The sequence below is a fragment of the Nesoenas mayeri genome, assembly GCF_963082525.1.
Source record: "Nesoenas mayeri genome assembly, chromosome: 1".
NCBI lineage: Eukaryota > Metazoa > Chordata > Aves > Columbiformes > Columbidae > Nesoenas > Nesoenas mayeri.
In genome coordinates, this window is record NC_137541.1 from 71,543,534 (window position 1) to 71,568,541 (window position 25,008).

At 40.3% G+C, this 25,008-nt stretch overlaps 1 protein-coding gene across 1 annotated transcript; it reads right to left on the reverse strand.

Annotated features, from left to right (window-relative positions):
* Positions 1 to 4,963: 4,963 nt before the first annotated feature.
* On the reverse strand, positions 4,964 to 24,551 carry TTC38 (tetratricopeptide repeat domain 38; the record flags this gene model as incomplete). Its single annotated transcript, XM_080363625.1, has 14 exons — positions 4,964 to 5,057; positions 5,745 to 5,818; positions 6,110 to 6,269; positions 9,012 to 9,177; positions 10,520 to 10,601; positions 11,376 to 11,414; positions 12,530 to 12,589; positions 15,295 to 15,414; positions 16,926 to 17,001; positions 18,953 to 19,126; positions 20,108 to 20,279; positions 20,650 to 20,731; positions 21,183 to 21,260; positions 24,528 to 24,551. 14 exons carry the CDS (start codon positions 24,549 to 24,551, stop codon positions 4,964 to 4,966), a joined length of 1,401 nt encoding a protein of 466 aa, XP_080219751.1.
* Positions 24,552 to 25,008: the final 457 nt, after the last annotated feature.

Below are 25,008 nucleotides of genomic sequence, written 5' to 3' on the forward strand. Positions count from 1 at the left end.
GAGGAGGGCTGGAAACACAAATGTTACATTTGTTCATACTAATTGCCTTGTTTTCTCCTCTTCCTCTCTTAAATGAAGCATAGGCACTTGGATAACCATAGTAGAAAAATCAGAATCATGGGATGGGAAATTGAATGTTATGATTTCTGTGGGCAAATAGTTGTAAATGCATTTTCTTAGGAATAGAGTATAGACGTCTTATCTTTGCAAACAGTTAAGAGGAAAATTAGCAGTACTGTAGTTTTTAAGCAAACTCTCAGGTTTTTAGTAGTCAAATAATCTTTTCAGTGTAGAATATGGCTGTTCTTGATCCTCTTGTCTATCACAATTCGAAACTATTCAGTGTACCTAAGAATGATTTCGTTTTCAAAGTCCTGCTTGTTAATGCTGATACTGGTTTCAATTTTAAAATGGTAAAACCAAAATAAAAATGATAAGCTTATGATAAATCCATGTCATAAGTTCTCAAGTGGAGAAGTTTCAGCTGTAACACAGCAGCTGCTGTTGTGATCAGAAAATTGTTGGATCAGTTTCTTTTTGCAGATCTGCGGTAATGTGCTCTGTGACCTACGCAAAAATAGAGCTCAAGCGGAACTGTGGAAGTCACAGCTTATGAATAAGCAGGTAGTAAAATTTGGGGGTTTGCCTGCAACTAATGGCCATAAGTATATAAAGGCTGTGTCACAATGAGCCAGGCTTTCAAGTGAACGCGGCCACGTGTTTTCGCAATGTGAACATTTGCTTCGCAAATGCTGTAGGACAGGAGAAACATCTTCAGAAGCGCTGGTATTTTCTGTCCTATTTGTGTACGTCAGTTTTCGTATTTGCAGAAATATGACATGACTGGAAGAGACCAGTTTGTTCTTTCGAGGCCAGTAGTAGAACTGCTGTCCTAAAACGTTTCGTATATGTGTTTTGTTGCCCACATTTTGCTGGGCAACTCTCTGAGAACTCACTGAACAAGTGTAGTTCCTCTTTGTGTTTATAGGTCACTGTGGCTGATCCCGGATACCGCTGCCCTGGGTTTGCTTTTCGATACACTTGCTTTGTCTTTGTCAGTGATGGACAACTCTACTAATGGTGGTTAATCCCACTGTATTAAGTTACATGCTTTTTATTGTCCCAAAAAGAAAATATAGCAACTCCATGAGAGTTTTTAGTGAATTTTAATACCGAGTTTGTTAGTTAGTCGAGCTGAAGACCTTCTGTACAGAGACATCTTATTTAGGCAGTCTAGCTGTTAAGAGGGAAACTGTTGCTGAGGTCCAAGGAGCATTAATTTTTGCTTTCAGATAAGATTTATAGTAATACAAACAGCAGACCGGTTGTTCGCATCTTCGATACAAATCTGTCAACCACATGTATTACTCAAAGTTTGCAAGTTACCAAGAGGAGGGGGGAATACATAAAACAAGGAAAACTTTAAAATTACTGTCTTAGAACTAAACGAAAATGTACATCACTAATGCCTTAAAGGGGAAGATTTGACCACTTTTTCAGATCTCTTTCACTTTCGTTTGCCTGTAGAGTTCCTGAATCATTGAGTTTTGCTGTAGTTGCAAATAAACGGGGTTTTCACTCATTTTTGCTTGTTAGTGTGTCGTTTGTCTCCATACGTAAACTTATGGCACTAGTAAAAAGACTTGCTGAACAAGCCATTTCATCCATGTGCTCACTGTCTTCCTTTTCCCGGTGTTTCTAAACCAGGGAACTGCGCAGATGTAGTTTTGCATTTTAGTGTTGATGCTTAGCTAAGTGCAAAGGATAAACTACAGTCTGATCCATGGGGAATATTTCTGTAAATGAACGTCCTCAGAATCCCTTAAGTACTGTGGTAGTTTGGTTGGTTTCCATGTAAATAAACAGCTGCCGTGAGCAGTTGTTAAAGTCCTAAAGAAGTGGGAAAGAATAAGGTGAAGTAGTAGCAGAACTACTGTTTTTAATATGTAGAACTAGTATTCAGATATTGGCTTATTCTAAGTATGTATTTTTTAAAAAAATACCTAGATGAGCAACTTTTAAAGAATCTTTTTGAATGAGTTAAAACATACCCTGAATGCAGGAGGGTGGCGCATAAAGCAAAAATGGTTCTCCCTCCTCATAGAATCATAGAATGTCCTGAGGTGGAAGGGGACCCACTGTGGTTCCAGTGGCTGCTGCAACAAGCCAGCTTCAAGGTAACACCAAACCAAACTGTTTTCATAGCCGACAGAATTTTTCAAGCAATTTTTTTCATTCCTGGTGACTGAGTAGAAACATTATTGCTTTTTTTTCTTGCAGTCCTAGCAATGCCTATTGAGACTGTCACTTGTGAGCCATATTTTTGTCTGGAATACCATATATGTGATAACAGCACTTTGTCACTGCAGATTCTTTTCTTGGATTTCTGGATTGGTCAAATGGAGGCAATGGACCACCTTGGTGTATTTACCTCATTCACTGCCTTGTAATTTGATTAATGGCTTTCTTGGGAGTACAGTAGATGCTTATTCAGAAAAGGCCAAAAATACATTTGGCTAAGGGCATGTTCTGTGTTTAATCCAGTAACTTCAACCTCTTTTAGGCACAGCATTATATTCTCAAGCACAGATACTGCTGCTCATGCCTTCTGGAAGCCTTCCTTTCATTCATGTCTTTATACTGAGGGAATAACTACTTCTCATGTTTCAAGACATAGGAAGAGTTTAGAGAATAGCACCATAGAATGTGTTATGAGCAGCACCACTAATTTTTTATTAAAAAAAGGCAAGTTTGCATTTACCTCTGAATATAATTTTTCCCAGTCTACCCCTGTGAGCTGAGGTGCCAACCAGCAAGTTTGCTTACACTGAAGCACAGACCAGCTGCAATCCCAGCAGCTCTGTCAGTTGTGTCTCTTCCCTCCACCCTGCCCAAACTCCTTCAGGTGTTAAGATGGTGAGTGTTGTGAGGTATCTATGACATGGAATGATGTGAGCACAGAGTTTCCCAGCCCCTTGTTTTGCTTCAAGCCTCTGCAAAACTAGATGCTATGCTGGTGTGAGCTCTGAAGCAGCACAGGCTGTGACTGTACAGCCCTCTGGCACAGCTGCTCTTTGGGTTCTTAGATCTCAAGGCAGCTGCGAGTGGAAGTCCGGAGGACAAACACCATGTTGTTTTTCAGCAAAAAGCCTCAGATCAAGGCTGTTCACCAAGGCCAAGTGATGTCGTGGCCTGTGAGACTGTGTGGTGGCTGCACACAGGTAGGCACAATATCTTCTCAAAAGGTCTTGGTCAGTAGCAGTCCATACAAAGAAGCTATTGTTTGCAGGGGCTTCTGCAGCTGACTGATGCCTTTATTTTGTATCTGCAAAGATCTATATGTATGCCTTTGTCAGGAAAACATGGGTTGAAAACTTGTTTTAAAAAAAAGTACTTCATCCTGGGTTAATAAATCTCACCTTCATTTGCCTGCTAACTTGATCAGGTGTGGCAAAGGCAGAACAAAAGCAAGAAGAGGGCTGTGTTTGTATTTACAAAACCTGTGCACAACCAGTATCTATTTTGTAAGATATATAAAGTTTGTATCAACTGCTTTTCAACTGCTCTGCTTAGATATAAAAAAGTGAGCTTTTAGGAGTCAGTGTGGTCCTTGCTCAAGTTCTGCTTGTTCTTCCTTTCCTCTTGTTCTTCTGACTCAGACACCTGCTTGTCCATTATTTTCCATAATAATAATTGAAAACAATTCAGCATAGGGTGGTGAAGCAAGACAGAACGGTTACAGGATGCACACTCTTACAGGTTCCTGAAATTAAGCTGAATAACCCATTTAAAAGCTTCATCCATACATCCAAAAAAGTCATATACATGCTCTCAACTGAGCAAAGCTTTGAATTTATTGATGTAAAGCAGACAAAATTCTAAATCGCATTATATCAAAAGTACTACAAATGTCAACCTTAAATTTGCGTAGCAATGGGTAACATAAGCTACATAGCCATAAACAGCCAGTAGATTTCTCATGCTTTTGTTCCCTCATAAGACTTGTTATATTGCTTGAGGAAAAAGGTATCTGTCCAGCCACTGCCTGAAATGCACTGATTAAAAACAACAGCAAATATCTAGTATAACTTTAGCACAGAGTAAGCCAATCACAGCCACGTGGCTGGACAGATGAAGCAGTGATGAAAGTGAAGAACAGGCAACTCTAGCTGTCTGCAGGATTCAAAAGGCACCAAGCAATGACTGAAATACCCTTACCTGGTTTCACAAATTATCACTGATTCAAAAATGAACTATTTTTTCCTCAAGTGAGAGCTGGGGGAAAAAAAAGTGTCAGAAAGGAACCTCCACAGGAACTCCCAGGGCAGCACACAGCCAGCTATGAATGACTGAAGTCCAGGCACAGGTACTGTACTATAATCAGGCCCAGAGGGAACTTTCAGGAAAATACACCAGAAAAGGAGTCTCCCAGAATGCTTCAGAAAGCTGTGCAGTATCAGCAGGTGATCTTCTTCTTTCCTTGTGGCATCATTTAAGATATACAGCTGCTGCATTTCAAGAGGTTGTATTTTTTTTTAAGGAAATCATTGTCAGATCTCTGATTCATAGGGTACCCTTATCTACCATCAGTGGTGTCCAGCAATAGGATCAGAGGCAACGGGCACAGACTGAAGCACAGGAGGTTCCATCTGGATATGAGGAGAAACTTCTTTACTCTGAGGGTGCCAGAGCACTGTAATGGGCTGCCTAGGGAGGCTGTGGAGTCTCCTTCTCTGGAGACATTCAAAACCCACCTGGACACATTCCTGTGTGATCTGCTCTGGTGAACCTGCTTTAGCAGGTAGGTTGGACTAAATGATCTCCAGAGGTTCCTTCCAACTCAAATCAGTCTGCGATTCTGTGAATCTCTAGCATGGCTTACAGCACATGACCCTCTACTCCTTGGACCCAGATTTTGATTGGTGAGCTTATTGCTATTTCAGCTGAAGCACCAAAGGAAGACTTATGCCACTGAATGGACAGTTGTTGCCTTCCTAATGAGCCGCTCTGTCATTGGTGAATTTGGTCTCATCTCATCACGTTCTCTTAGGAGGCACCTGAGAAAGGAGGAGAGGAAGGAGAGAACAGGAGGAAGGTCATGAGTACAACACCAGTTTTCCCCTGAGATCACCAGTAGTATCCTTGTAAGAGGAGGAAAACCATACCTAAACACATGTTCATGTCTTCAGGCTTCCCTTATTTGGCCTTGGCAGTAAGTTTAGGCAGAACAGCGTTCTTTTCAGAGACTGAAAATGAGCACCCAGAGCGCACAGAAGAATAATTCTGGTACTTTATCTAACTTCTGTATATTTCAAAGACACCTCAGGAAGGGAACAAGCAAGGCTTCATACTGTCCCGAGGTTCTGTTCTTTTAAGCGCACAGGAAGACCCAGTCAATACATTTCAATGGAACTCGGTATGGGTGAATAAGCAACAACTCTAATTTCTACCAAACAAGGCTCTTGTGATCTGTACTAAGGCAAGCTCACATATCAGGCTCTGTAAATCTTTTTTCCCAATATAGCAGATGTCATCATTAGGAGAAATTTGATTTTCAGCAGTCCATTAAGTACACTGATCAACAGGCAGGGGGCCAAATTCTAGGACGGAACCATTTGCAAATCAACTGCCCTTGAACACAAATGCATAATTTTAGCCTTAATTTAGTGGACTGAGTATGTTTGCTACTTCTTTCTTTAGTAACAATACTACTACCACAAATACTTATCTGGAAAAATGCTCACCTCGCAAGGTTTTGTTTGGCTTGTGATTTAGAATTTAAAGCGGCATGAATCAACAGTTGGCTGAAAACATCTCTCTGGAAAAAGAAGTCAGCAAGAACAGAAAGTAATAAGTAACTTATAAAGTATTGCTGGTCACAATGTCTCATTTAGCAAATTATTAAACCCACCGAGGAAGGAAACATCGCAACATGAAAAATTAAGTAGCTAAGGCTGCTAATAAGTGTTTGCAAACAGGATTCAGTCACAAGCACAGTTCGGCTTTTCACTTTCTAAGAATGAAGTGTTGTTAATAATCCAAGTGCCTAATGGAGGCTGCTGAAAGAGGATTAAGTCCCACCAATAAGTCCTGTATTGATCTCCTTTACCTGAGCATTACTGCCTCCTATTTGGATCAATTGATAACGGATTGGGTACAGCAGGTCCACGGCTTTATCACAGTCTCCATTTTCAAACTCCACAAGAGCTTGGCAGAGTGGTAACCCCAAACTAGGAGCCAGGGAAAGCTCATGGTCTTCACCAGGTTCCCTGTAGAATAAGAAAGTGGTTAACTCCCATAAGTGAAATTATAAACATGCATATTTCACTGCCTGCAGACAGGATTTTTTTTTTCTATACATAAGTCTGATGTTTCAGGTACTTTGAGATAATATCTTTTTATGTGCTTACATTACTTTCACCTCTTTGCTACTCATCAGTCAGTTTTCATTCTGAATAGATGCACAAAAGGCACAAAAACCCAACCCCTCCTGCCTTTGCAATAAACAGTTTTAGCTAGAAGAAGTGAGATAAACATGGAAGATTCTCTTCTGATGATCTCACCACAACATCCTAACGCCAGTTCTTTAACTGTCCTCATCTCTGCCAAAACCAGGAATCAGTCCCTAGCAAATAGCTCCAAATAATCAGGCAAAATCTTGCAAAACAGCTTGGCAGACAGCACAGCGCCTCACTCTCTTTGTAACATGAACTGTATTCCCAATGACAGCTCTCAAAGTCTGCTGTCTTATCTTAACTATCACAGACTGGTTTTAGGCCCACAAACAAGGGATTTTAGTTAGCTCTTCAGTTCCTTTTTTTTTTTTAATTCTTGCTTTTTCAGTACTTGTATCCTAACCCATCAAAGAGTGGAAGAGGAATACAGCATGACAATATGCCTGCAGAAGAACATATTCTAGCAGACATCCTTGCCAATATTAAAAAAGAATTAAAAATACAAGTAAATGCACCGTAGTTCTTTGGTCTGTAGGCAATACCTGCACAAGACAATGTAGAATTGTGTTCTCCCTCTGCTACAGAAGCAGTTGACAGCAATCAGGTCTTGGATGTAGTGCCATTTCTGTGCCAAAATGTTGGCTGGCAATACCTGGGGAGGAGGCCTTTCTAGTCCACGCAATATAAATTATTCCTGATCATTTAGTGTGCAGTTCAATGGTATAAATTCCATCAGTTGTTTAGAATGCATTTTTCTGTAAATTTTCCAGTTAAATCTTTAATATTGAGGAACCTGAGTCACTGGCTTCTGTTTTGAATGCTTGCAACACAGTTTGGAGTCAGTCTCACACTAATGCCTTGAACGTACCAAACAAAGGGCACGCTCTGCACTCTCCTTCTTGAGTCAGTATTGCGAAATTCCCATTTCTTCCACTAGGCTAACATTGATTTTTCAGTATGCAGCGGTGCCCTATGCGTTTACCATTCCTTAAACAAAATATGGCATCCTTTAAAGTTAGCAGGGCACATCTGTTGTGCCCTTCTAAGTAAGTAGTTTGAGATAGTTAACGATGAAAATGATGAAACTATTCCTTATTTCAACAATTGTTCCAGTTCTCTGACAAAATGCACAGAGATGGAAGACTGATTTGAAGTATTTGCAACTGACCTGAAGTATTGATTTGTAAAGAACAACACAACCCCTGCATTAACCAGCATTTCCATCCAGGAAAAGAAGCATGTGACAACCACCAGAGAGCGCCACGGAATACTTTAAAAATAAAAGTTCTTGTCAGCTTTAAATCGCAAAGACTGAGGAAAACTATTAATGAAAAGCCAAGAACGACTGTTGTTTGTGCCAAAGTTTTACGACTGCTTTTTTAACACGTGCAAAAGGCATGTTAGGTATCATTTAGCTATTACATACTTGTGATATACACAAATGAATCCATTAATCCAATCATTAATATAATCCTTTCATCTCACTGTTTTTTCAAATAAGAAAATGAAGCTTCATAATACTTCAAACTACAGCTAGAAAAGTACAGCTGTATTACTACAAAAGGAAGCATTGGGTGAAAGGATAAGTAGCACACGTTCATTAAAGCTTCCCTGAAGTGGTGTGCATGTGCAGTTTTCTTTACTTTATATGTACATACTTACATTTATATACAAGATATTCGGCATTTCCTACCTTAGTCAAATCAAACTTGATTTAGGTTTGATGTGACAGTTATTTGTTTTTGTAAGTATTCTTAAAAATTACATTTATTTTTTATTATCTTTGATTGATGGGTATTATTGTCAGGAAAAATAGTGACAGTTTCAGGTTCTCCTTCCTTTTTAAGGCAAGGGAAGCAATCAATACTGAAACAGAAGAAAAACTCAGGGCGGGGTGGGAGAGCAGAAATTGCATTTAAAGCATCTATATATCAATCCCACCAAAAAATAAAGGCAATTTACAGTTATTTAATACATAAGGGAACATGAAAAAATATTTAGATTAAATACTTAAACATTCAAGTTTTTCAAATAATTTAATTTGAAGGCAAAATGTTACCTATTATTACTTTAGTGGCACTTGAAATCCTGTAGAACTGCTTCACAATACATCAAAAAATATCTATTAGAATCTATCATAGAACTAATGCTTTGTTACTAAAGAACCTTTTAAACCAGAGCAAAAAAGAACCACTACAGATAGCTGACAGATATTGTAGAATGCTCTTACTAATATACAGGTAAAATACTTGATTCACTGTACGTAACATAGGTCAGTGTGAACCCATTGAAAGCAAATATACAGCAACTGTTCAGTCAGTGTCCATGACTTCAAACATAAGAGATTTCTGCTTAACAAGATTAGAAACTCCTCTAGACATTAAGTCAATGAATAAATAATTATAGGGATCTCCTAACTGGAGATTGGCCTACTTAAACCAGACACATCCCAGAGCAGAGTACATTGTAGTACTTCAGCAAGCCAGAGACATTATCACCCTGAAGTTCAGAGGACAAAATATTTATTGAATCCAACACTTGAATTCATTTGCTTACTTGGCAAGTTCCTGAAGAGTTGTCAAAAGCTCATCAGTAGTTTTGTGGTCTTTGCCTCCAAGTGAGGACATCAAGATGTGTACATCATTGAACAGAAGAACATGATCTTTGGTGTGCTGTTTTGTAAGCTTGAGAACATTGTTCCACCTGTCTCCAAGCTTTACACCTAAGAGTAAAAAATATTTTTTTCAATATACCTGGAGCACAAGTCTGATGAGGAGCGGCTGAGGGAACTGGGGCTGTTCAGCCTGGAGAAAAGGAGGCTGAGGGGAGACCTTACTGCTGTCTACAACTACTGAAAGGAGGTTGTAGCATGGAGGGTGCTGATGTCTTCTCACAAGTAGCAAGTGATAAGACAAGAGGAAATGGCCACAAGTTGCACCAGGGGAGGTTTAGATTGGGTATTAGGAAAAAATTCTTCCCAGAAAGGGTTGTCAGGCATTGGAACAGGCTGCCCAGGGAAGTGGTGGAGTGTTTAAAAGATGTGTAGATGAGGTTCTTAGGGACATGGTTTAGTGCCATAGTTAGGTTAATGGTTGGACTCAATGATCCTGAGGGTCTCTTCCAACTGAAATTATTCTCTTCTATTCTATTCTCTTCTATTCTCTTCTCTTCTATTCTATTCTATTCACTTTCAGTCATCTAGCATAAACAGCATTCCTGCTGAACTCAAGAAAACTGTCCCTGAATTGGCAAACTTTACAGAGTGATGCTCAGCTGCAGCTTTCTGTATTTGGGCAAAGAGTTATTGACTGTCAGTAATTTATCATCAATATTCCAGATTGCATTATGTGAGGTTCTGGCTTTATTATGAGATTGCTTATATCTTCTTGGAGATTATGTTCATAATGAACCGTCTGTAGCAATCAAATTATACAAAGTGATAACATGGATTTCATAAACAAACCCAATGCATCATTAGTGTTTTAGCAGAATACTGTGAAAATAATGTTCATCTGTTCATGTGTCCCCCCCCCATGAACCCCAGTGTACAAGCACTATCTTAAAGTTAAGGAGAAATGGCACTGAGTTAGGAGAGTACAGAAAAGCCAGAGGCTAATATACATGTAGTAGCTATTTCCATCAGTAGCAAAATAAAAAGTTAACTAACTTGTAATTTACTTCAAGGAAGCTCTACAGCTTTTTAGAGGTTCATGTAGTTGATTGTTCAGCCTCAAATCTCCAGGGACAAAAGAAGTTGGTTTGACAAAAAATAAATACATGACCCACGATAACCTGAGCTGAATGAAATACCATACCAGCATGGAAAAAACAAAAGCTCTTGGGAAGAATAAAGGGTATGAACATTATTATGAATTTCCCATTGAAGCTTTTCTCAAGAACAGAATTTTATTCTGTAACAGAAGACTTCTTTTGTAACACTGACCATGCTTTCTCTGAAAGTATATTTAAATATTTCTCCAACATGCAATGCAGGGGAAGTGGAGAGGGACAAAGAAAACTGTTCCCCTTAGTTTTAATAAAAGAATGGCAGGTGTATATCCTACCTTCCAGATGAAGCCTGTATAGCATCGAAGAGTTATCTACTATATCCAGCATGCTTCCACTTGACAGACACCGGGGAGCAATCTACAATCACAGGTATTCAGAAGCTGCCCAACTGATCTGCTAGTGGGAACTTAACCACACTCATTTTCACATAAATTAATTTTATCTTTTTATTCATTAAAAAATAACTCATTTGCAATAGCCCTTATTGCATCGTTCCTGAATACAGAAACTTGCAATGACAAACACTTGTACAGCTTAATTTGTGTTAGTTTTCCTGTTACGAAGTTAAACTCAATAAAATACCTTGGTGACTCCATACTTACTTTTTCCAAAATAGTGCCATAAATAATACTTCACTTTGCCAAAGTTAGTAGGTAGAAGTCTGCCCAGCAGCTTTCTTAATGCTTACATTATTTTTATAAGCCTTACAAATATATGTTATTCTATCGGATTTGATATTGCTTATTTACAAAGATTGTTTTAAAATCCAGACAGTAAAGAACTGCACTGAATTAACTAGGAATGACAAGACATGCTTCTGTTGACTTAGCACCTAACACGATAAGTCAGTTCTTTGTAAAGGTAACTTGACATTATAGGAAAATTATTTTACATCCTTTTAAAAAGCATGAATAAGAAACATGGACTTGAACCACGTAACACATGAGACTTCTGGGGTTTTAGCCCAAACGGTTGAGAAACAGTTTCCCTAAAAAACTGTAACAACAGCCATAAATAAAATACATACATTTATGGCACACTGTGATAGGTTTCAATCTCATACAAAAAGAAGAAAACACATCTCATGGTCTTAAGAACGTTCTTGGTAAAGAAAAAAAGGCCTCTACTCACATGATTGTCATAAATTGTCAAAGCAGCCTCATAGTCACCCTGTAAAAGCAAACAAGGACTGCATGATTAACACTCATTTGCAGTAACCAAAAGTGACTGGTAGTAACCAAAGACATACATAAAATTTATAGATGTCATGATATTATTACTTCACAACTGCCTCATGACTTGATCGAAACAAACGAAGTCAAAGAAACCTTGCGGTATCAAAAGAAAGAATGGAGTTTAAGATAAACCAGGCTTTACTAGGTAAAATAATCAGCATGTTTAGATTTCATTTAATAATAGGTACCAATACTGGTATAAGTTACACATGAAGGAGAAAGACAAGGTATTACCTCTCATTCTAATGTTCCTTTCAGGGATTTTTGCAAAAATTAGTGCATCCCATGATGTATGCAAAAGGGTAGGAAGAAAAATAATTTTAAGCAGGCTACAAAGAAGTTGAATAGCTGGAAGGTGGCACAATAAATAAGCTATCAAGAATTACACTACTATGTTAATAACACTGAACACAAGCAAGTTACCCTGTTTCCTGACCAAAGTACACTGCCTTCTCAAGGATATCACATTTGTCTCCCTGTTAAACTGAAACCCAGAAGTGCTAAACATTATTAAAGCCAAGGAAATTCCACATGGCAATCTGACAGGTTGGGTAAAATTGCAACCATTTTTAAAGGGTTTCAATAATAACAATTAGAAATGTTAATAATGAATAACATTGGCAACAAAAGTTAGCGGTTACTGCCCTTTTCTTATAGTCAGCAAATTTTCAGGCCATCAAATTAGTATTGAATTCAAAGAGAGTTTTGTCTATTTTTTGTCTGAAGAGTAGAGATCCAAGTTCATCTTCCTATCAAATAACTGTGCCATGTTTAATTAGTGAGACTATTCAATCTTCAAACTTTCAATAATCTCCCAGTAATTTTTCAACATTCTAACAAAGATCCTGGAACTTTGACCAATGTAATTAAAACTTCTCAAAAGAACTGTAATAAAGGGCTAGCTCGTAAAAATGGCATTGTGCTATTTTATAAAAACATCCCTTTCAATAGCTGAAAAAAAACCCTACAAATGCTAGGTCTGCTTTTTAAATAGCATTAGATGAATGACCTATCTGGACCATAAAACACCTATATGAAAGTATCGCATACCTTTTCAATGAAGTATAAAGCCCAGTGCCAGTAATTGTGGCAAGCAAGCATATCACTGTTCTGGAAAAAAAGAGAGAAAATGTTATTTACAAAATAACTTCCCATTTAAATGTATCTACTCAGATTTCTGTTTCGTTCTTCAGCAAAACTGAGTATTTCATGAAACAGAAGAGACAAGAAATTTAGATCAGCTGGCCAGGATAACTTGGATACATTTGTCCTTGCAGCTATTCAGAGAGAACCTCAAAAACAGGGTTTCCCCCACTTCATTTTCCAGAGAAGAATTTCACTTGGATGCCTCAGAATTCATTCCTTTGCAGCATTTTGGTTTTCTTAGGAAAAAACTCCACATCCATAACAAGAATAAGATTTGTCTCATCTAAAATGTAGGTGTCTTGTCCAAAGTAACTTGGATAGGTGGTAGAGAGAGATGCCCACCTTGTGAGCACCAGTCATCCCACCCATCTAGATGCCCATCTCGGTCTTAAACATCTGTTTTACTACAGACTACAGAAGCTGCACCAGATACCAAACACATTGCAAGTTCACCATATGAGATGAATATTGGCCGGACTGTGCCAGCTTTGCACTGTCCTTTTCAGCTGTCAGCAGAACTTCAAATGCCGTTCCCTAGCCTGCTCTTCAAGACAATGTCATTGCAGTTCATTTTTGTGAGTGCACTGTGAATAGACAAGCAGGAATATAATTCCACAATCCTGTGGTGGAAATTATAATAGCAGAAAGGTTCGTCTCTTTCCTCCCCTTCTCTCCGGGTGCTGTAGTTAAACTTAACATTCTCAAAAGTGGAAAGAGCATCATTTTCATGGTGGCAACTGTAACACCCACTTTCAGGAAGCACAAAGGTTCCCAGTGAATGACAGAGCTTTATGGTGTTACGGTAAACATTCCAGTAATCTTTCCTTCTTTAGTATTAAACCACAAACTAAACCTGAGCACAAACCTGATAATATCAAGTTTCCCAACCAGAACATGGGATTCAATGAGATTAAATTGTAGGTAACTAAGAAATAAATAAGTGGGCCATGGGATCTCACCACATCTCAAGAGGAAAACAATTGCCATTTAGTAATAAATGGCACTGCAGAAGGGTTCCCCCTGGTAAGAAAATTTGCTCCTTTTGATTTTATGCTGGGTGTATAATATTTTATTTTATACATAAAAACAAATGGCATCTGGGTTTTTTTGGAGTAGAGAGCAAACAAAGAACTCTAAAGAAAACCTGTAGAAAACCTTTGCCTCTTTCATTGGGAAGGAGGAAGATGAACTAAAGGCAACAGAAAGAGCCTGAATACTGTGGCAGTGCTGATAGATGATCCTTGTCATTAAAGGATGATCCTTGTCACAAAAGAAGTGATTATACACATTATCATTATGACAATGCCAGCTGTTACAATCTTAACTAGACTGGGTCAGACATAAAGGTACATTAGACAATTCTGCTTACTGATCGTGAACTTTTTGTTGTTGTTTTTGATAAAGGGTATAAATGACAGAGACATGCAGTGTTTTAAGAAACTGTGTTCAAAATCAAACTAGAAGTCACTGATTAGGGTTTTTTAAGGTGTCACTCAAACGGTCAGTCCCCTACATCACTGTTTCATTAAAACTAATATATTAAAGGACAAAATGCTTTCAGAATCTCGAGCAAGGGTTTTCTGTCTGCACTTCTAAGCTCAGTATCTGAATGCTTAACTTTTAAAGAAAACAAAAAAAAAAAAAAACAAGCGCAAAATAAATGGTCCTTCTAGTCTCATTATTCCACCCTGCTCCTTGGCTGAGCCGGAATGGTCAGCTCAGATGACACTAAAATAGACTCTTGCTGGCTCAACAAATTCAAACCTCAGAGCCTTATGGCCTGAATATAACATACTTAATCATTGGGAAAACACATGCAGTCCAACATAAATAAAAATAAAGCTTCACTTACAGCAAAGGACCACATGACAGACAAATTCACCTGTTTAATACTCTAAGAGATACTCAAATATGTTGGATATATAAAGTAACTTGAGTATATTACAAAAGCGACAAAAGCATCATTTCTTTTCACAGCTGACTTTTAAAAATCCTTCCCCATCCAGAAGCAAACAAATATTTTATGATTTGATTTGACTGTGTCATTTCACACCTCATCTTAGACCCTTGTGAAGAGATTCAGCCAGGTTCCTCAGCTGACTCTCAGGGCTCAGCTCAGTTTAAGCAAAAAGCTTGTGAAAACATCAACGGTCCCTTTACTTTTATAAATACACAATAAATCACAATTTTCACATCTGATGTTTCACTCGTCCACAGTGGCCATGTCTTCAAGAGATGTGAAATATCCAGTCAGGTCCACCAGGAAAAAGAAACTACATGTGCATGTACAAACCACACACTTGCTGAAAAGCAGTATTTATTACAACATTCCTAGCTAAAGTTAGGCAGCGTGCGAGGACAGACTGTGTGAACCCTGGCCTACTGACATGTTTGCTATTTTTGTAATCTCAGCAGTCATAGTAATGACAACTTAAAGTGGTCCACAGTACATGTCCCTAATAATATGCCAGTTTTTTCCTGCCACTTGCTTCAAAAGTAGTATGGATAGTGACAGTACATGTTTTTTTTTTCTAATACGTAAACTTTGCATTGCTTGTAACATATCTGCAGATAGGAAGGAATTGCATGCATAGGAATCAAGAACTTGACTGAAATAGATAAAGATGACCTAGAAAGAGCTTTTTCAGAGATGCTACAAGAATGTTTACCTTCCAGTTGTTTTCCGTTTCCTTCATAAAATCTAACCCTTTCTTCACCTCTGCTTTCATTTCATTTATGTGAGCTATGGTGTGAACAGACCACGCATCTGTCCGATTTATAGCCAAAGCCTGGGAGTGAAAAAAAGGGAAAACATGATGAAGCTTACAAACTTGCAAATAACAACAGAATCAGAATCATTTCAGTTGGAAGAGACCCTCAGGATCACCAAGTCCAACCATATCCTAACCTAACTCTAGCACTAAACCACATCCCTAAGAACCTCGTCTAAATGCCTTTTAAACACCTCCAGGGATGGTGACTCCACCACTTCCCTGGGCAGCCTGTTCCAAAGCCTGACAATCCTTTCCAGGAAGAATTTTTTCCAATCTAAACCTCCCCTGGAGCCACTTGAGGCCATTTTCTATTGTCCTGTCACTTGCTACTTGGGAAAAGAGACCAACCCCCTCCCTGCTACAACCTCCTTTCAGGGAGTTGTAGACAGCCATAAGGCCTCAGCCTCCTTTTCTCCAGACTAAATACTTAACACTGCTGATAAAGCAGCAAGAGACTTTTTACTTGCTTCACGTTAAGTACATCCCTGTACCATTCCAACTAACCACAGTCAGGAAGTTTGATTTGGACAGAAAAGAAATAAAATGTTCATTAGTTGACTTCACTTTCCAGCTTCTACTGCATACAGATGAATACCTGCAAAGCACTTTAGAATGCAGGTTTTGGTGAAGATTATCAAATGACATTTTATTTCAGACATGCATCAACATCAGCCATAAAAGAATTGCATCCACAGGCACAATATATTTCGTGACATGGTGCCTTGCAGGTAATAATTTCTCCTTCAAGGACATGGCCAGCTCTGAGTATTCAACAAATTCCTCTTTCTTGCTCCAACAAGTTCCACTAGGTTTTAGGCATTTTGCAAGGTTAGTCATTAACCTAGTAAATATTAAATGTTGCCATTTAGTCTTTATTGTCACTTTCAGCAACTTGATGTAACAGAAGTTAGGGAAAAAGACCTATGAGAGATTAAATGTATCTGAGACTCCTAGAGGACAGGGATAACCCTAAGGACTGGAGAAAATCAGGTATAATTACTATCTTCATCAAAAGGAAATAGGTCAGCTAATATTGATCCCCAGGAACATTGTCTGGCTAATTGTTCAATAATCTAGGAACAAGCGTTTGGGAAAAAAGGGAGGAGGAACCCAAACAGGATGGATTGTCAAGAGCAGATTACATCAAACTGATCCAACATTCTTTAAAAGGAGTAAACAGCCAATTATACATAGGGGAAACAGCAGATGGGATAATATATGGATTTTATAGGGGTGTTCTGACACCATCTGACAAGGCATGCCCATAAGCCAGTGAAGGGAATACAGTCTAGATGAAACTGCCATGGTATGGCATAGATGTGGGAATCTTTCTAAGGAATACTTAGCAATACTCTGTTATGAAACTCTGTGAGCGTTTTCATGCTGAACTTCATCTCTTTGCTACTTCTACCAACAACTGGGATTACGGAGAGTCAGTTCATGGCATTCGCACAAACCACCACCCAGAGATGGTGACAATGTTTAAGAATTCTAAAACCTTTTAGCACCTATAGCAGGCAGTTTACCTCATGGGCAAGCTCCTCAGCACGATCAAAAAAGTTTGTTTCCATGAGTCCAAACGAGTAGATGCCCTTCACATAGCTAAGCAAAAGGGGAAAAAACAGCACATCATCCATTTAAGACTAGATTTAATCTAGGACTGAAAAACATAAAAGAAAGAGCATTTAACTAAAATCAGTCCTTACAGTGCAAGTTACAAAGGTTCAAGCTTGCAGAATACAGAACAACTAGCTAGTTCTCAGAGGAAATGAGAGGCCCAGAGACACCAGCATGGGAAACAGTAAAAAGGTGCATATCACCAGGGTTTTGAGAACTGATATTTACATCTTTGGATAAGCTGGAATTAAGAGTTGCACAGAACAATCCGCTGATCTGCATAACAGCTGGAAGACGCAGAAATAGAAGGCTGGAAGCAAGACAGTGCTGTCACCAAATATACCTGAGTGTCTCAAAGGCAATACACGAGTGCAGCCTTCTGCACTTTATCCAGTGCCCACAAAACTACAGGAGAGTACTTTCATGTGAAGTGCCCCTTTAAAACTGGCTGTAAAGCATCCTCATTACACCATAAAGGCCCAATGTAAAGGAAAATTAGGGATGTTACATTTTCTTACACACTACTCGATGCAGTCGTTTTAAGAAATATTTAACTCCTATTGTATTTGCAGATGTGTAGACTGCAAAATACCGCAGAACACACTTCTGCTTTTCAAAATATCTGTTGGGGTTTGGTTTTAAATTCCTAAGGCAAATGAGCTACTAAAATGTGTGGGGTATGTTCCAACTGATGTATTTCATACATCAAGATTAATACAAGTTGATTTGTTTTTTTGCCAGGATACCAATTCACACATAACTCTACCTGCTGATAAGTCTGAGGACAAGGGTACTTGCGAGGTTTTCATACTTCAATAAACGCTTGGCGTATGGGTGTTTCCTGTGGCTTTACAATTAAGTGGACAACAACCTGCACTTTTGTAGCATTGTGGCTAGAAAAGTTTATAAGGAAGCAATCAGAACTGCTAAGTTGTCCTACTTCCCCAACAAAGGAAACCAGCATATTGTAGTTAAAAAGAACTAAGGGGGTTAGATTTTTCTGAGTTGAGGTAACACAGCTGGAAAAATGAGACTCCTGACACTGCCCTCTGTGCCACAAGATTGTGGGGTCGCTCAGTTAGCATCACTATTATGTTAACATCCAGTCTGTGTTTCCCACATTGATTGTGAAAGAAAAAAAGGAGACAAGATTGTGCTGAATGTGGAGGTACAGTGTATTGGTGTACAGCGGCATGCATAGAATGTTCGGAAAGTTATGGTGGCCTGTGGATTGTCTATTCATCTATCTCTAAATGTTAAATGTATGTCTTGACTTATAATTTAATGTTAATTTTTACATAAAGTTAAAAGCTTTCAAATAATTTAACAGGTCTTAAAAAGAATTTTTAAAAATTTCCCAAGTTATTTTTTATTAACTATTAACTTGTCAATAGACACTTTGGGAATCCAAAACTTCCAAGACTGAACTAAAAAAAAATTTTTAAATTCTACCTTTCTGTCAGTCTTTGCTGCACCAGCTGTTATATCCCAAAGTTTTATTTCAGAACGACACTTTGGTGTTCCAAGTTACAACTCCTTCCTTCCTTCCTTCCACTGATGTGCTCTAGCATCCACAACGTGAGCTTCAAGTTAAAAACTGGACCCGTAAAAGCCCAAAGGAGTTTTGCCACTGTCCTCAGTGAGAACATGATTTTATCCTGTGTGTTACATGCCATATGCTATAACTGACAGCAAATTTACTAACTGAGCACCAGCTCACTTAAGAAAAAAAAAAAACCTCAACAACAGTGTCAACTGGGATATGAGAGACATGTTCTAGCTGTGGTCAAGTTTGATTCACTTCTAAGCCCTTGATTTTGTCCATGTCTTGTTTCCAACAGATCCTGTTATAATTCATGTGTGTCTGAACTTAAAAAAAACGCAAAGTACGTGCACACCATATAAAGAGTGATTTTTAAACTGAAGCATGACCCACCTGCTTAGAGGAATATCAGGCGTCCAGAAAGGATAAACCTGGGCAACAGAATCTCGCATTTGTGTCTGATATCCCAGGTAGAAGAAAGTGTCATGGGAAAACTTGAGGGCTAGCAGGTCAGTTGGGTGGCTCTGCAGAATCTGTTCCCACAGATCACAAGCTTTTGGAAGCTGTCTAGAAAGAAAAGATTACTTTGATTGCTGAGAGAAGGCACACACACCTGCTTCTGCTGTTAGTTCTAAACATGCTATTCTGAAAAGAGAAAATCCAACATCAAATTACTTTTTTTTTTTCTTCGAAGGAATTTCTTAGTCTTTTTAAAAGTAATAATGGCATTATCTTCACTGAGCACCTTCTGGGAAATCTTTTGAAAGAAATGTCCTTGGGTTACAAGTCACTGTAACACACAAGGAAAATCAAACAAGCTTAAACCAGAAAGATTTTCCTATAGGGTTGAAGAGTTTTTACAGAGACTTACCATAATTAATCTAACTTCACATGCACCAAGTCACCTTCTCTCTCCTCTAGTGGGAATTAAACACATAGTAAGAAGGCATCAGCAGCTTCCTCTTCACCTTTGCTAAGAATTACCTGAGGTAAATCCATGCTTACCTGTTCATTTGACAAACGAATAATGAAAGTGAAGCATTAGCCCATACTTCCTGCAGTGCACATAAATTGATCATATGAATGGAACAGCAAGCCTCCAATAGCACTTCAAACATCCTGCTATCTCCTTGTTTTACAGGGGAAATAGTTTTTGACACAGGGAGACAATAGAGAGAAGAAAAGTCTGTTTGTAGCTTTGCTTCTGTGGATCCAAGTCTGTGTTATATTGGACGTTACTGTAGTTACATATTTAATTTCCTAGTTCTAAACCTTATATTCCACCGATGGATCTATGACAGGTCTAAAACACAGAGTGCTTAATGATTTGAAGTGGTGGCAAGAAAGCATTTCCTCTCCTATGTTGCTGCTCACTAACTAGTCATGGTGCTTACAGTTTGGAGAGATAAATTCAAGAAAAATCACTGACATCTCACCCTGATCCTTTGCTACATGTCACCTCCTGTCAGGCAACACTAATATCGTCTATTCCACTTGTGGTGGCTAAAATTCTCCACGGTCCTGTAAATGGGATGACAGTGGACTTACCCACGGGCAAACACATCCAACGCTGATACATGAAGCTTCTCCCGCTCAGTCAGTGGCTGTGATTTTGAAAGCGTCATCATTGTTCTTATCGCGCTGTCCAGCTCTTTGTTGAGCCGCACTGAACTTCCAGTGCCAATCAGCTCCAAACCATTAGCAATGACATGTCCCATTGCTACGAAAAATAGCACATTACAACTTGAGCTGTACAGCATTGCAGGTAATTCATCTCTACATAAACAAGAAGGGGAGTTGTTTCTTTGTTTGTTTTAAACCAGACTGACTTGTACTCACAGGGGTCTGGGAAGTCTTGTAAACCTAAAGTTTTTGTAGGCTTTTCATTATAGACATCTACAAAGACTTGGAAAACAAAACAAAACAAACAAAACAAACACACAAAACCATCCCAGCCTGCTCTAGACTCTGAAGAACTGTTAGAGAATTCTATAATCCACCACTTCCCACTTGCCTAAACAAGCTAAGTTAAACACCAAGACACCATGTATCATTCAGCACTTCCCATGCTAATTAAAGGTTACACTTACTAAAATTTGGATCTGCAGCTTTTAACTTTGAGAGACATCCTTCAATACCTCCAAGGCTCTCATTATTGGTCCAGGTTGCATACTGTAAGAGACAGAGAGTCAAGGAAACCCTGATAATACTGGGCTTCTTTTCATTCTCCTAGGCTTTACAGTTCAAAAGGAAGCAAGGCAAATGACTAAAAGATAAACTTTGCATTCAGATAGGGTTAGAGCAGTAGGAAAACAGAAAAACTGTTTTCTTTAAGGTAGCTTGGCCACCAGCAGAACTAATAACTGTGGTTTTCGATGTGGTGTTTGGCAATTGGCTGATTCTTCGGTGTCAATTAGGATGAGCACGCAAGCTGAGGTTTTCCCCACAGCTGCAGCATCTGGCACAGCCCTCTGCTTCAAGAGCTTTCAGCTGCCTGCTTATGGCTGAACTCCTGACTGTGAGGCTGTCCCAGCTGATAAGAAATATAAATATCAACCCCAGCAAAGATTGCTTCATGCATGAGTCCCTTCAAATCACATTTTCTTACACTCTATGGACATACCTGGGTCAGCACAGCATCAAATAGTTTACAGGCTTCATTGCTAGTTGTGGACAGGACAAGTCCAGCATCCTGCCAGGCCTGCACAAAAAATACAAACCCACTCATTTTACACACACATTTTCCAGACTGTGCCAACAGATTTTCAAATTGACGGTGCTCTGATATTTTCATTAACTATGCTTTTCTTTTTAAAAAAACCAAAAAACTGGAAGGACAATGTGAGCAGACACACAAACTTTCTTTGGAGTTGTAGTTACATCTGAAGACTCAATTAGTTGGAGTTAGCAGTGGAAATAAAAAAACAAAAAATTATAAAGTGTAATAGAAGATCTTGATGGCTTATACATCTCGTAATGAGAGACTCATTTTTAATTCATTACAGCTCAACTTTTGCTGAGATTCTGCTGCGGACACACCTCATGTGAAGCAAAGACATATAAAAAAAAAAAAAAAAGAAAAAAAAGCTTTATTTTACTAAGTGAAATCAACACCTTAAGTAACTTGTACAACCAACAGCCTGGCAGAGCAAATCCACCAAGTTCCTGGAGTTAAGCCAACAAAGAATCTGGACTGCAGGCTAGTAGGCAAGCCTTAGAAAAAGGAAGAACAAGAGCATTCGATAAAGCTAAAATGCAAAACAGAATCAGGCTGCCATAGTTTCTTAACAAGCTATGTAATGCTGACTGATGTGCTACTGCCTAGCTGCTGGATAATGAAAAAAAACAATGTGCAGTTTACTCAGTAGTGGAATTAAACTCCAGCAGCTACAGCACCCTGGTTCATGGTTGTCTCCATGACTACTCTCTTAAGTAACTCAGGCAACAAAATGAAAAATCCAATGCCTGTTTCATAATGCTTAACTTACTCATGTCGATGTCTACAGCAAACAGGCATGTAATCTCTAGTTGCTTGCAGGCCTTTTCCCCCAAACAGGATGGCCACAGAACCACAAAGCCTGTCATCTCGCAAGCTGGGGACCTTCCCATGGCAACCTATTCAGATACCTTTGATAAAATCTGGGTTTATTTCTACTAATCGCTTTCCATTCAGCATTGTATACTGCACCCATCATTGCCTCTAAGACTGTAAGCTTCTCAAGCACAGACTTGCATTCAGCACATCATATACATTCCTGTTTAAGCTCACACATATTTGAGGAGCTGCCCCACTCCCTTCAGTATCACCTTATTCCAGTAAACAGAACATACAGGATAGACATGAAAAAAAAAAGACCTAGGGCAAACCATTTCAGACTCCTCCTAATGGGGGATTAATCCTTGTAGACGCTGCAAGAGTTCAGCTCATCTCATTTTACACTTTAATGTATAGCCTGGTTCTAATGACCCAATCGTCAAAAATTTTAAGTAACCTGGCAAAGACGTCTTTTTTAATATATCCTAAATCTTTCCCACTGTGATTGGATTAAAAGCTTACATTCCAGCAGCTCAAGCACTTGAGTGTTCAAATTACAAGCCTGAAAGGCTAGACCTGAATATAAAACTACAAATTTTCTTTGCAATCTACACTATATCCAGAAACAGTGTAAAGAGAAAATTCAAGAGGGTAGCAAGGTTAGGCTTGCTACTTACGGGCTACCTTTCAAGGTGCCCTTCAAAATAGGCCAGGAACCACTTTTATCACCAGACATCAAAACCAGGCTCCATTTGAAGCAGCAATCTTTGCCACTGCCCTTTTTGCGCAACAAACGTAGAAAACATCAGCCCATTTTGAGAAGATTTGTTAATGCTAAAATTTATAGGAATGAAAACATCTGTGTGTAAGCATCAGAAAAAAACAGCAGAACTAGGATTAGTCAAAAAAGGCCTCCATCCACCACTAAGGACACTGCTGATCTAGGCGAAGTACATGCTATTTCTATCCACTCTAAAAAGCCTCTACTCTGCTAAGGCTACAGCCCATGTAATTCACTTCTCACGGGAAGGCCCCTGGCAACATCAGGATGATAGCAAGGCTGCAGCACATCACCCATGCCACTACTCTTCCCGTTAGTGCACCAGGACAATGGGCTGCAGGGAAGAACCACCCCATAACAGCTGCTGACTCCTAAGGGACACAAAAGATCTGCTCCAAATCGATTCTGTTGTTGTAAACCAAGCATCAAAGGGTCTCTGGGAACACAGAAGAGCCAGCACCCCTTGCCCTCTGCGTCATACACAACTGGTCCTGGCCAGACTGTTTGGGACACTCATGTCCCGGTGCTTGTCTGTGCTCAGGTATCAGACTGTGACTGAAGAAACTCATGCGAGTAGGTAAAAATCACCCTGGAGAGCCTGCAAAAGAATTATCACCTCCCCTTCCCATAGAGGCTGCCTTTGAGTTCTGTTACAGTAATTTCGCACAACCTTGCTCTCTAACTCTAGAAGAAGCTATTCTCTATGATGTCTCTTGGAGAACACCATGGCCTTGGCTCTTCTAACTGCTTCTGGATGCCACCAAAGCCTTGTCCTTTCTCCTGCTTTAAGATGAGAGTTTAGTCATGGAATCTGGTGACTTAACTATTTGTATTTTTGTTCTTCCTAGAATCCCAGCTGGCTCTGAGGAATCTCTTCTCTTTGCTGTTAGCACATCCTCTATTACTCAAGAGGCAGCTCTCCAGAGCTCTGGCACTCATAAACCTATGACTCAGAAGATCTTTAAGACTTCATTTTTTACTTCTCTCCGCTTAATAAAACAAAAAACAACAAGAAAATGAGTGACAGAGTTAACTTTATCAGGAAGAAAAAAGGACACAAATTACTTATCAGTAGCTAACTTCTGCAGACAGAATTTGAACCCTTGGACTTAAAGCTGGTTTAGAGTTCAGGCCTGGCCCACAGAAAGGGCAGGGGAGGACATGTGGGGCCAGCCTGTGCTGTGAGCAACACCCAGAGAAGTACAGACATTAGTTTGCTTGGCAGGGAAGGGGGCGGCAACTCGACCCCGTTTTCAGACCCCAACTGCAGCCTCACCCCACCTGAAACCCACCCTCAGTGTAAGGTCACTGGGGGGGCTAAGGGAGACGAGCTCCCACGCAGGCCTCACCATCCCAGGGCTGGCTCTCCATGCCCAGCGGTCAGACTGTCCGCCTCGGCCGGCTCGGCTCGGCTCAGCTCAGCTTCCCTTCCGCCACAGACCCACCGCCCGCCAACAGCCCCGCTCCCAGCCCGGCTTTGGCGCAGGCCCGGGACCCCCGAGGGGAGGACACCGGCACCTCCGCCGCCCGGCAGGAGCAGGGGCCGCGGGCAGAGCTGCCGCAGCCCCCGCCCTCGGTGGCTGCGGCGGGGCCAGGCTAGTAAGCGGGAGCGCCTCGCCGTCCCGCTCCGCCTCACACCTTCCCTCCCTCACCTTGCAGTCCCTCAGCGGCACCATGATCGCCCCGCACCGCGTCCGCTGCCACCAACCGACAGCCCCGCGCCTCCCGACCCTCAGGAGGAGAAGCCGGGGCGGGGCCAGCAGGGGGCGGGGCCAGCAGGGGGCGGGGCCAGCAGGGGGCGGGGGCCAGCAGGGGGCGGGGCCAGCAGGGGGCGGGGCCAGCAGGGGGCGGGGCCAGCAGGGGGCGGGGCCAGCAGGGGGCGGGGCCAGCAGGGGGCGGGGTCGGCTGGACGCGTTGGCAGCGGTTGGTTCCCAACCGCTCGCCGCCGTGTCGCCGAAGGTGTTTCGCGTAGCTTATTGGCCCCGAAATACTCGGTCCTCGTGGCATCGGATATATCCGCGCAGGATCTGCTGTTCCTAAAGCAAATTCCTTTCTCACCAGCAGGCTCTGGTCTCCTTGGAGCCCTTCTGCAGCAGCTGGGGTCTCCCATCTGTCACCCTCGGCCAGGTCGTG